Source organism: Apteryx rowi, unplaced genomic scaffold (genome assembly GCF_003343035.1).
Source record: "Apteryx rowi isolate R43461 unplaced genomic scaffold, aptRow1 scaffold_185, whole genome shotgun sequence".
Taxonomy (NCBI): Eukaryota; Metazoa; Chordata; class Aves; order Apterygiformes; family Apterygidae; genus Apteryx; species Apteryx rowi.
In genome coordinates this window covers 580,805-593,857 of record NW_020448141.1, presented here as the reverse complement: position 1 = coordinate 593,857, position 13,053 = coordinate 580,805, and the positions used below count along the sequence as shown (strand labels likewise).

Genomic DNA, 13,053 nt, shown 5'->3' with positions numbered 1-13,053 from the left:
ATCCTTGGCTTGCATGTGCTGTGCACCTGCTTCAGGATGAGTCACAGCATTAGTATGGCTAACCTGGCATCGCTGCCAGTGTTTTTTCCTGACACTTCATGAGTACCAAAGAGTACATCTGCTCTCCAGGATAGAATATTACTGTGTATTTCCTCCCCTTCAGCATAAGGACTGTTACGCGACCTCTTACTTTAAGTGCACACATACATGTTAAACTATCTTGCTGCCTTCTATGCTATCTCCACTCCTGCAAACCAGTAAATTTCAGATATCTCGGCTGGCCGCAGCAAGAGTGGAGCCAAGAACACATTGTGAAGCTATGACGTAAAAAAACAAACACAAAAGAACCTGGGTTAATTCTTAGTAGGTAATGAAGAACCTACTTTTCTGAAGGTGATTATTTCAGAGATGTGGTGGTGCCAACTTTTTAAATATTCCTGAATACAGTGATTCAAAACCAAGTAAGCCTATGTCTGCTTCTGCTTACAGTTTGGCAGGCAAAGAGACAATGGCAAGCCTTAAATACAACAGACATATTTCGCAATTTATACTAAAAGAGGTTTTCCTAAAAATTACAGTACCAAATTTGGGTGTTTTCTCCCCCACAGATGAACGTGACTTTGAAGATTTTCTTCTTGACTTTGAAGAGGATTTGAAAGCTCATCATTCAGTGCAATGTTCACCTTCTCCAGGTATGGAACTGCCAGGCAGATAGGAAACCAAATACACCTTTACCAGATATTTGAGATGCAGAACAAACTCTGAATCTGGTACTAGGAAGTAACATGATGTTTTAAAATAATTTGGTGAGACCAAATACGTTTTACAATAACATAAATTTTGCACTGAAGTCCAGAAGACTATTCAGCTACTGAATTCATCTATGAATATACTAGAAGTTTTACCCAGTCCTCAGGCAGATTCTCACTCCAGGCCTCTTGTCAAAAGTTATTAAAATCTTTTTCTAGCAAGAAAAAGATACAGAACAGAGTCTTTGCTCTCTCATTCCTTGTAAAACTAAACTAATTCCTCTGAACTTCATCAAGGTATCCTGCGCTTGAGATCCTCGAAAAACACAGTTTAATTCAATGGCTAATAAATATCAAACACTACTGTATGGACCCTACACAGGCTATCACAAAGGACTCTCACCACTGCCATTTTCTTTATAGAGTAGTGCATCCCTGGCTTAGTAATGTGGAAGGAAGGAAAAAGAAATGCTTCAGTTAAACTGCAAAGCTGCAGGCCATCGATTCCACTGAAAGCTTCCTTTAAAGCAAGGAGAGAAGCATGTTCCTGGAATGTTTCTCCTTGCTTTAGCAGCGGTGGTCATGGACTTTGCTAGCCTGATTCAGCAAACATTTTCCCTAGCCATTCCTTCCTTGTGAAACATGAACAAAAACCCCCAAGTGACAACTAGTGCTTCAGCATTCATTCCAAGCCAAGATTCTTGTTTGTAACAGCAAATAATAAAACAGAAGTTACATAAACAGCAATAGAAAAGACAGGAGGCCAAAGAATTTGGATAAATTTGGCCATCTCATATTCTCCTGTGGCCTAAATATAACTACTGAGTTAAACATCACAAACACATCACTGTCTTCAAAGTAAGTTATCACCAAACACAAGAGAAAATTTTGCTTCCGTGCTGATCTTTCAAATGGTATCGTAGAAAACCTTGTAAACTAACACATAGATGCTTCTTCCCACTTGAGGATGATGGCTGTAGCCATATGGAGTATGTCTGAGCTGCAAGGGTTGTGTCTTTACAGAGAAGTACTGATCACTGTGGAGGACTTTCTTTGAGAGAGCAGAGTTATCTAGTACAGAGAAAAATAATGCTTCTCAGACTTTGGAGTATTCAGCTTCAATTACACAGTGTATACATCTCAAGTCTATGACAATATACAGCAGGCTTCAATCATGACTTGACTTTACAAGAAGAAGGACTAGCTCTAGTCTTACTTCAATCACAGATCACCAGAAGCACCTCCAAAAAGACAAAACTTCCAAATGCAAAGAAAGCCTCAACTTTCCACAACTCTGATCCCTTCAGATCACAAACAGTGGTTTTTTTCAGGCTGCCTAGATGATGAAACCAATCAATTATACAGATCTTCTCCTCTCATGGTAGGTACCTCACAGACACCATCACAAAAAAGTACAAAAATGACAATCCAATTTTATTTGCTGCCTGTCTTCAAACTACCTTCCCAATTTATCTTCACATCTTCAACAACATCAACTCCTCAGAAATGAGGGCGGTCAGCAGAGAAAATGATTTTACTTAATATTTTCTGATCTCTAAAGGCCCAAAGGGCCCAACTGGATTCCAAAAACTCAAAGCATGCAACTGCCAGCTGAAATTATATTCACGTCCATAATCCTTTTCCTAAACTGGGTGAAATAGTTGGCATTTCAACTTTCATGATGTGTGTTTCAGCAGGAAATACTGTGTTATTCCAAGCCTATCCCACGGGGAGTACCTAGGATTTATAGAGAATCAAGAGCACATCCAGAATATGGTTATAAACAACTGTCTTTTGTTTGCTCAGAAACTATTCCAAATACTTGGAGCATACTTGAAGAGCAATCTAACTGTACAAGTGGCTGGTAAAGGGAATTTTCTCATCAAGTCTCAGGTGCCATCCCTGGCATCTAGAAAAGGAACCTCCCAAAATGCATACCTTACCTCAGCTTGCAGTCTCAAATTCATTGGATTCCCCAAAAGACACAGCTTTCTAACAGCAAGACAGATTCAGGAATGAACTCAGCATTCTCCAACTATCTTTCTGCTACTGATAAGACTTGTGTTACCTTGCTTGAAATGCTAGCTAAGTGCACATTCAGAACAACCATCCACTTTACAATTTTGTTTTAAAATAAGTATGGCTACCAACAGAAAAAAAGTCATACACACCAATAAGCCATCTCTTATCCCCTTTAGCTGCTACAGCCTCAAAAGAATAGAACAGTTTCCAGGGATTTCCTTTCACTTCTTTCCCACCATGCAGACAGCAGTGTCATGTTCTTCATTACTAGAATGATGATTCCAGGCATGGGACTGTAGTCTCAACAGAATGCAGATGGGCTTTAACATTGCAGCAGTTGCAAAGATTCCCATAAAGCATATTCTAAACGAGTCAGTACTAATAATGATGAAGAGTTGCATATTTTGCATTAGCAGACAAAGCTGAGCCAAACCTTCCTGTTACCATTCAAGGAAACAGTCATTCTGGGGAAACAGTTACTGTGGAACTGCTGTATCAAACAGTCTAACAAACAATAGATTTCACTCTCTGTGGTGCACTTATCTTGCCTACAGTATAGCTTGATAGTCAACTTAAGCAGAAAGCTGTATTTCATAAATGAAAGATTTAAATATTCCATCCATAAAGATATTTTCTCAAACTAGGTAGTCCCAAACAGGACTGTTGGCAACCAAACTAAAAACATGTAAAACCTTCCATTCAAAAAAAAATCTGAAATTCTTCCACTTCAGAAGTTGGATGGATACCCAACACAGAGATGAATTTTTACCCAATCCGTCTGTTGTAAACAACAGTAGAAAAGGTCTATAGGGAAAATTAGCAAAGCAGAGTCTACTCTGTTCTATTCTATGCTCTTCCTGATGTCATAGAGGATTTTACATTTTGAGAAAGGGTAGTGCAACGCTGGAACAATTTACCTAGAGAGGCTGTGGAATGTCTATCTGTGAAGTTTTCAAGACACAGCTACGCAGAGCTTTGGCTGACCTGATCTAGTATCCGTGATAGTCCTGCTGTGAGGTGGGAAATTACAGTAGATGACTACCAGATATCCCTTACAACTACATCTCTATGGTCTATGAAATGGTGATAACCCAGAATCTGAGTCACCTTCTAGAATTAAAGGATAGGACAACCCACCCTTAATTTTCATCAGGGAACATCTATTTGCATTCTTAACCTGCTATCCCTTTCTGAATAACCAAACAGTATCAGATCATAGAATAATAGAAAAGTCTAGGTTGCAAGGGAGTTCTGGAAATCATCTGGTGCGACTTTGTGCTTAAAGCAAAGCCTTAGATTATCCAGAGCCCTGTCAAGCCAAGTCTTGAATATTTCCAGCAAGGGAAATTTCACCAGTTCTCTGGGCAACCTATTCCAGTAGTTACTTGTTCTCACAGTGAAGAGTTCTTTTCTTATATCCAGACAGAACTTCCCCTGAAGCAACTTGGGCCTCTCATTCTGTCACCATGCATCCATCAGAAGAGAGTACCTCCATCTTCTTTATAACTACCTTTTGGGTAGTGGTCTGTGATCAGATGCCCCCACATGCCTCCTCTTCTGTAGGCTGAACAAACCTGAATCACAGAACAGATGATGTTGGAAGGGACCTCTGAAGATTGTCTAGTCCAATCATACTGCTCAAAACAGGGTCAACCAAAGCAAGTTGCTCAGGGCGACGTCCAGACAGTTTTTGAATATCTCCAAGGAAGGAGACTCTACAAGTTCTCTGGGCAACCAGTGTTTGACCATCTTATGTTTAAAGTGTATTTGCTGTATTCCAGTTTGTGCCCATTGCCTCTTGTCCTTTTACTGGCACCACTGAGAAGAGTTTGGCACTATCTTCTTTACCACCTCATATTAGGCATGTATACATACTGATAAGATGCTTCCTCAGATTTCTCTTCTCCGGGATAAACAATCCTAGCTCTCTCAGGCTCTCCTTATATGACAAAAGCTCCAATCCCTTAATTATTTTTGTGGCCCTTTGCCATTATGTCCATGTCTTTCTTGGACTGGAGAGGGCAGGACTGGACACAGCACCAGATGTGTAGAGGGGAAGAATCACTTCCCTCAACCTGCTGGCACCACTTTTCCTAATCTTCTGATGCTCTTCCACTCCAAATCCTTCAGCCTTTCAGTTCATAATTTAAGTTCTCCAACCCTAATCATCTTGGTGACCCTCTCCAATTTTTCAATGTGTCTGCATCTTTGCAGGATACTATATCATTAACATTCTTCAAGAACCCCGATTTCCTAATCTAAGCTGAAACCTCTCAGATCTAATTGGATCTCAATCCAAACTAGTAGCACTATGATCCATGATGCATTCATCTGTCAACATAGGGTATTTAGTAGCCTTCACTTCAGTGAGAAAGATGGAGATGGTCTATCTGATGGCAAGCTTAATGATGGCACACAGATGCTATCTTAGCAACATGTCTATAAGGATACATTCCAAATTCTTGCCAGAAAGAATTACGACAGGATTACAAAATCCATCCCAAATTCTTTCAGAATTAATTCATTAAAGATTCATCTCAATATTGCATGCAGCTAAGGATTAAAGCATCTTCTTCCCTACACCTTAGATGTCAAAAAATAGGCCTGACCGTTTGCTTGCAAAGGTCAAAACCATTTGAATCACCTCCTAAAATCTTGATGGATGAAACAGAAGAGCAAAGCAGTCTTCAGACAAGACACTGCAAATGAGTCTTGGACTGTGGAATGGCATGTTGTAAGGTAGCCAAAGTGCATCTGCCCATATCCATTACATCACACTTCTCTGGGACTCATCAAACCTGTCCCAGCTCAGTGAGAAATGTCTTTCAGCTTTTTTCACACATTTACAAACATCACAGCATTTCTTGAACCTACAGACTGGACATTTCATTCAGTAAATAAGCTTTCCGATCACTCTTCTCCTCAGACTAAAGTTTTGTCTCCAGCTATTAAATTAACAACAGCAAAATACTTATCTAGTAACTATTGCAAGAGAGAGATCTTCAGGATTTTCCGATAACCTTCCCATTTCCCCACAGTGGTGTTTTGCACGTCTGTAAGACCATAGCTGAGATAAAAGGGAGGTACAGCCATCCTGTCCTGCCCTGAGGAATTCCTGGTCACATTCACACTACACTTGCACTGCTGGACAAAAAAGAAAACAGCCTATTCAGGCTGAGGTACAAAGACTCATATACACCAATAGCAGAACATGCATATGAGCAGTGCATTATCAAGATCTCTGGTCACTCCGAAGTTAGTCACTTCTGATTTTGGAGCCTGGCTCAGGAAAAAAAAACTTCCTGAACTTTTGGACTGGAAGTCACTGGCTGTGGTGGAAACCAACACGAGGCGTGAAAGTTAGGGTCTTAAACAGCATAAAATTAATTTTTAATCTTACATGGGTTTCCCTTGCCTTTTTTTTTTTTTTTCAGGTCCCTTCAAACCATGTGACCATCTGTTTGGTAGCTGGCTGATCAGAATTGGAGTGTGGACCATAGTGGGTTTGGCCTTTATTTGCAATACACTGGTGACTGCTACAGTCTTCAGATCTCTGCTGTATATTTCCTCCATAAGACTTCTCATTGGTTTAATATCCATTGTAAATGCCTTGATGGGTCTGGCCAGCGGAGTATTAGCCAGTGTGGATGCATCAACTTTTGGTAGTTTTGCTCAGTATGGAGCATGGTGGGAAAGTGGAATTGGTTGCCAAATAACTGGCCTTCTGTCCATTTTTGCTTCAGAGGTTTCTATTTTCCTCCTTACCCTTGCCACACTTGAACGTGCATTCTCTGTAAAGCATGCTGCAAAGTTTGAAACAAAATCCTCTACTACTAGTGTAAAAATAGCCATTTTTTTTTGCTTTATGTTGGCACTAATCGTTGCAGTGATACCACTCCTCAATGGAAGTGAGTATGGGGTTTCTCCACTTTGTTTACCATTACCATTTGGAGAACCCACTGCTATGGGCTACATGGTAGCACTGGTATTGCTGAACTCCCTTTGTTTTCTGGTAATGACTGTTGCTTATACAAAGCTCTATTGTAGTTTAGAAAAGGGAGAACTAGACAACGTTTGGGATTGCTCTATGGTCAAACACATAGCCTTGCTACTTTTTACTAACTGCATTCTTTATTGCCCTGTGGCCTTCTTATCTTTCTCCTCCTTACTAAACCTCACTTTTATCAGCCCAGAAGTGATTAAATCAATACTGCTAGTGATTGTTCCACTGCCTGCATGCCTAAACCCACTCCTTTATATACTTTTCAATCCACACTTTAAGGAGGACCTCGGAAGTCTACGAAAGCAAACTTTGTTATGGAGGAGATCAAAACACACTAGTCTGATCTCTGTGAATTCAGAAGACATAGAAAAACAATCTTGTGACTCAACACAAGCACTGGTAACCTTCACAAGTGCTAGTATATCATATGACATGCCTACCAGCGATTCACTAATGCCATCATCTTATCAAATGACAGAAAGCTGTAATCTTTCATCTGTAGCATTTGTTTCATGTCGCTAGTTTCAGTGGCAGTGCAGAAAGCATCTATGTTTGCAAAAATTTTAATCCCAGAAGTAAATATGGGTGTGTGTATACAGGCTAGAGAATGGCTCTGAACTATTGGTATATGAATCACAAAAATGGACCATCACAAAACTTGCAGCAGGCTGAAATTCCAGCCTATTTAGGAAATGCTGCGATGAAAAGAGAAACTGAGAGTTGCCACAGTTCATGCAGTTGTATCAACTGTTCTCTTTTAAAGTGGCAATACTCAGAAAAGGCATCTGTTGGTCAAGAGCAAAAATACCGTGTTAAAAGAGTAAGCTTTTTCTTCAAAGCATTACCTGGTAGAGTTTGTGTTTTGGGGTTGGTTTTTTTTTTTTCCTGTTTATTATAATTTGATCTTAATACTTTTTCAGTTCCATGATTGTTTTTATAAGTGTCAGTGTATGGCCCTGATTCAGCAAGGTATTTAAGTGGAAGAGTAATCCTATTGAAGTCCTAAAGGTTTCTGGAAAACAGACAGTGATGAAGCTCCATGTTTTACTGATAATGCTCTTAATTTAAAAATTTAGTTGCTCTTGGGGTTGTTTTATAGAAGTCATCTGACTTGACAAAGCGTTTTTAACTGTCAGCTAAAACAATACAGAATTAACATGGCAAGAAAGAAGTTAATCAAAATCCTGCTAAGTGACTAAAATGTAATTGTAAATGGCAAGCCACTGTCACGTGGGCATTTTTCTAGTGATGTGCTGCACAGTTTGGTCATGACTTAGAATTATTTCCAGAATTACTGCTGATAAAATTGGCAGATGACTCTTAGAATTCCAGAGTGGAAAACACTACATGGAAAATCATAAATACAGAAAGCTGGGTGTGCTGAGTGCAAATAAATGACACCAAAGGTACTCTCTTAGAAACATAAATTTAAGTCATTTGTCTAGGATCAAAAACTGTAATCCTACTATTGGTGTGATCTCTATCCTGTGAAGCAGTGATTCTGAAAAGCCTCTAGTTCATGGTTGCTAGTCAATTGAAGAGTCATCCAAAAGGATACAATGCTCTCTAATTACAGACCATGGAATATCAAGTAGGAGTTAAGAGGTTGTATGATCTGTGTCCTTACCACTGATGCAAGCACTACCGAAATATTTCATGCAATGCTCACATCCACATGCTGTGAAGAACATTGGAAAATTGAAAAGGATTTAAATATCATAAATTTAAAAAGCAGGTTATCAGAGAAGTGATTTGATCACAGTTTAGTAGTAGCTACTAATAAGGTACTGAGTTCGAGTGCAGAAGTCTATTCAGTCAAGAGGAGAAGAATATAATAAGATCTACTGGAAGTTGTCGTTAGGGATATACAGCAAAGAAATATAGGCGTAAATTGTTGACAGTGATGGCAGTTAGTGACTGGAACTACTAAGGCTTAGGGTGAACTGTCTTACCAAAAATATGTAAATTCCAATTTAATATATTCCCAAAAAGAGGTATTGGGGGAGCTGTTGGAAATCAGGGAAGTTTCATGGCCTTAGATTAGGAGAAGATTAGACTAGATTAATACAGAGTTCCTCTCTGGCTTTAAATCTGTTAATACATTGACAAATCAAGGCATATACATTTACATATGTCAGAAGTATGCCAATTACAGCCTACTGTCAAAATATTTCAGACAACAGAGCCACCTTTACTTCCCTAAATTAGTCTTTGACCTTGACCAAACCACCCGGGGAAATTCCAATCTTCTTTTCTCAAAGTTGGCACATTTTCAGACCATTCAAGACACGAAAGTGCACAAATTTAGAGATTTTTTTGTTGTTAAAAATAGTTCTCTGAGCAATAACATTTAATATCACAGTACTTGTTTCTCAGTTAATGGCCACTCAATCTCCAGGCGCCCAAGCAATTTTTGAACATCACCAAGGTTAGGCTAGCCCAGTAATTAAGATGATCTCTGTTGTTCATCTGTTATTATATATGTAATGTCCTGGCACTCAAAGGGTGGATTTTCACAATGAAAAATCTGTTGCCAACAATGGATGTGCCTTGATTTTCTTCTCCACTCACACTGGCATATTTTTAGTTTTGCATTTACAGATGGCATCAGTTGACTTTGGCTGACATGTTCATCCTTCAGGAAAAAAAAAAATGAACAAATGCAGAAATTATGTGTGATAAAGTCAGCTGTGTACTTATCTCAACCCTTTATCTCCTGTGGCTTTTGAAGCAGTGCAGCATACGGCTGGAGAATGATGCCTGAAACCACTTTGGATTAAACAGAGGAGCAGTCAACCATTGCGCAATACCTATTACCATGTTTACTTAGCTTTATTTTAACTGGGATCCATCTGTGCTACACTGCTTAATGTCAGTGAAATTCCTTTCAGCTCGCTATATTTAAGAAGTTTGTAAAGTGATTTGAGAAGCAAAATAATGTTATATTTCTAAAGACTAGTTTAAGAAAGCTTCTTTTATCAGAACTTTTTTAGCTTGCAGAAAGTCCTAAAGGCTTTGTGTCTTATTTTTATAAGCATGTTTGAGATATTTTGATCAGATATTTTAAACTTGAAATTGTTAAAATTCATTTAATAGATTTTAAAGTAAAATGTGTAAATATAGAACTGTATTTATTATTAAAGTGAAATGCAGCCACAGTAAAGGACATGAGATTAAGCCCTGTACAGTTTCATATTGATATTTCCTATATTTTCTGCTCATAAATATTACTAAATTCATTATCTGTAAATAATATATGTAAATGTGTAGTGATTGTAAATAGATGACATACTTCTTTTCTATCAGTGTTCCAAGCATATGTAATTTGTAATAAAATGTGACTGCACAGTAGAAAACATTTAATCAGGGTCTAACACCTCACAAATGTGCATGCATCCTCAATTCATCATTCCCAAGTTATTCTGATACTTACACTAACTTCCCCAGATGTTCGAAATTCTTGGCAAAGTTTAAATTATGGGTTGTGTGCTCTCATTAGCTGTCCTGGGGAGCAAAAACATGAAGAAAAGCATTTCATTTCAACACAGACTAAGTCTTTTTATGAAGACTTCGCTCACCGACCCTTATCAACAGATTCTGCTTCCCACACGCATGCTATAGATATTTCAGTGACAACCTCTGAGGGCTGCACAAGTGGCATGTGAGACCCTCTCACCTCAGACCGTGTGACAAGGACATGCATCCGGTCACACGATAAATGCTCATAAGTTACCTGGCAGGCCTTAGATTATACCAAACCACATGAGAGATGAGGGTCTGCTGCACTAGGCTGCTGCTACGGCTATATGAGAGACAGCTAATTCTCCCAGATGCTTCTTTGTTTTCTCTCCAGTGCCCTACGGGGCCGACAAAGCTAGTCAGGGAATTAGCGACCAGCTGGCAAAGTTCATCTGACATGCAGAGACGCAGCGGCGTTGCGTATCAAATACATAGGATACAGATGCTGCGGGTGAGGGAAAGGTGATGCCTGAAGAATGGGACTTGGCAAGAGTCAGGCAGCTCAGACAGTTCTTCACTGCCTGTTTTTATTCAAGTAAGCTGTAACTTCTAGTGCAATCAAGTCATCGTCTAGGCACCAAAGAAAGGCTAGACAGTGGACCCATTCTTTTGGGGAGGGACTGTAGGTCAGAACAGTTTTACGTGCTTTGTTTTTCAGAGATCATGATTTTAAGGTCATTTCTGTGAAGTACCTGAAAAAAAGTAAAGTACAAATAACTAATTACAAACTCTGAGAAAGCAAATAATCATTTAGGCAGGAATTCAATCCACATGGAAAGTAACAAACTACAAAGATCAAAAATAAATTAAAACAATCCCATATGTAAATTGATTTTAGCAGGGGTGTGCAGGTCCTAAGCAAAAATGAGAAAGGAAAACAAAGCTAGAGTTGACCCGGACAGTTCAACCAGATAGGCCAGGGGGAAAAGTAGTAGTTTTGGGGTCAAGTCTCAGAATAGTCATATTAGGTGGGACTGAATCAGCAGTGAATGGGGATGAGAAAGGCATTATTTGTAGGAAAAAAAATTGGAGGTATAGCAAAGGCAGCATAAGGCAGTGCATGAGCCAAGGAAGAGTGAGGCCTTCAAGAGACAGGAGACAAATAGGAGCAAAGTCTTATGGTATCTGAAACATGGTAGTGGAGTTTTGTAAGGGACAGCTCAGATTTGATACGAAAGGACAGAAGCAGTGTGATGGCTAACGAGATTAAAATGGTAAGAAAACAGGCAATGAAGAGGCTTTCACCTACACCTGCTTCGTCTTGACAGTGTGAGAGCTGGGGGCAACAACGAAGAAAAAAGAAGCTGTGTGATTTGAAGAAGGACATACAGAAAGGAGAGAGAGTAACTAAAAAGGAAGAATGGCCTGGTTAATGAAAGCCTGAATGCAGAAGGGAAGGACAGACATCACAGTTACATGTCTCGGTACATGGGAGAAAGATTTTTATTAACTTTTTTGCTGTGTAGTGGTAGGGCCTAAGTTCAGAACTTCGACGTTCTGGGCAGTGTAAAAAGTAGACTTCTGACTTAGTGGCCTACCTGATATAAGTCAGCAAGAAAGCTGCTGCCACATAGATTATCAAACTGTTTCCTATTCATGGTCTCTGTAATAGGAATTTCTGATTTACAATATTGGGCACTGGTTATTTCCTCAAATTGTTATGTGAAATGCTGAAATAATAATCTCATACATTTCTCTATCATCAGTTAAGGCACTGCTGAAAACCTCATTACTCAGCCACTTAAGGGAAAGCTCAAATAGTTAAAAGGTTTGCATCAAAATTAACTATCTTCCTTCAGGAAAGCACTGAAAGTCAAGAAAATGGAGGCAAAAGAGTAAGAACATAAGTATGGGAAGGCTAGCAAAAAAGAACAAAATTAGGATCACAGCAGCAACAACGTTAGAAAAGCCTTTCCAGATCCATCAGGCTTAATAATTGTGCAGATCCTCAGCTGCTGCAAGAGAACATAGCTCTCACTCCAGCAGAGCTACACTTCTTCCAGCAACAAATGGTGGACCAGCATCCCCACCAACAGCAATCACCATTTCAAAAACACGTACCAACTATAATTATTATAGGGGCAAATCTATCATTCTCCAACAGTGTTACTGTAAAAAAATAATTTGGGCATTATTGTTTATTATCCAAACTAGGCTTAGGAAATTGATTCAGCTCTTACCTATTTTTAATAGAAGAGAAGCCCAGCTCTATGAGATTTAAAATTTTAAAGGAGAATGCAAATTTGCCAATGCTAATAAATAAAGTACAAGAACTTCCATGTATTTATACCTAACACTTACAACTGTGCTAAAGAGAAAAGGCAATATGAGCATTAAGAACATCTTGTTCACATAACGAGAATCACAGATTTCTACTTCAGTGACTCTGGAGACATAGGAAATATGAGTACATTCCCTCCATAAAACAATTTGTTGTGGCATTGTCAAAATTATCTAAGGATCCAATCTCAGTCATAGGAAAAAAACAAACATTAAGAATATTCCTCTTGAGAGCTGGCTTGCAGCCAGGATTTCTAAAAAAATCAGTCACAGACAAAGAGTCCACTCAAAATCCCTATTTAATCTTTTCACAGGTGGCAGCACTTTCCACTTGTCAAGCAAAAAATATGCCTTCATTAACAAGGGAAAAAAATGTTCATCTGTGAAACTAAAGACTTCCACTAAGTATTATGCGTACATGTACCAAGAATCTTCTCCAACTGGCTCTGAAAGTCTCAGGACCCCAAAATAATTAATACT

At 39.0% G+C, this 13,053-nt stretch overlaps 2 protein-coding genes across 11 annotated transcripts in view; one reads left to right on the top strand and one right to left on the bottom strand.

Moving 5' to 3' along the window:
• LGR5 (leucine rich repeat containing G protein-coupled receptor 5) overlaps window positions 1–8,979 on the top strand; it is a 92,542-nt gene extending 83,563 nt beyond the window's left edge. The window contains exons 17-18 of the mRNA XM_026061762.1: window positions 609–692; window positions 6,206–8,979. Of these exons, the coding sequence (XP_025917547.1) occupies window positions 609–692; window positions 6,206–7,296 (1,175 nt within the window). The 3' untranslated portion in view covers window positions 7,297–8,979. The remainder of the gene's footprint in view (window positions 1–608; window positions 693–6,205) is intronic.
• The window catches only part of ZFC3H1 (zinc finger C3H1-type containing), an 82,428-nt gene that overhangs the window by 2,626 nt on the left and 66,749 nt on the right, over window positions 1–13,053 (bottom strand). For 4 of the 10 annotated variants that reach the window (XR_003252838.1, XR_003252840.1, XR_003252836.1 and 1 more), the window contains 3 exons: window positions 10,508–10,985; window positions 10,208–10,278; window positions 9,070–9,409 (listed from right to left, as the gene is read on the bottom strand). The exons of 1 other annotated variant lie outside the window; for it this stretch is intronic. The gene's annotated coding sequence lies outside the window, so the exon portion shown is untranslated. Of the gene's footprint in view, window positions 1–581; window positions 701–9,069; window positions 9,410–10,207; window positions 10,279–10,507; window positions 10,986–13,053 lie in introns of those variants that run through there. 5 more of the 10 variants (XR_003252844.1, XR_003252842.1, XR_003252843.1 and 2 more) reach the window with 2 other exon arrangements.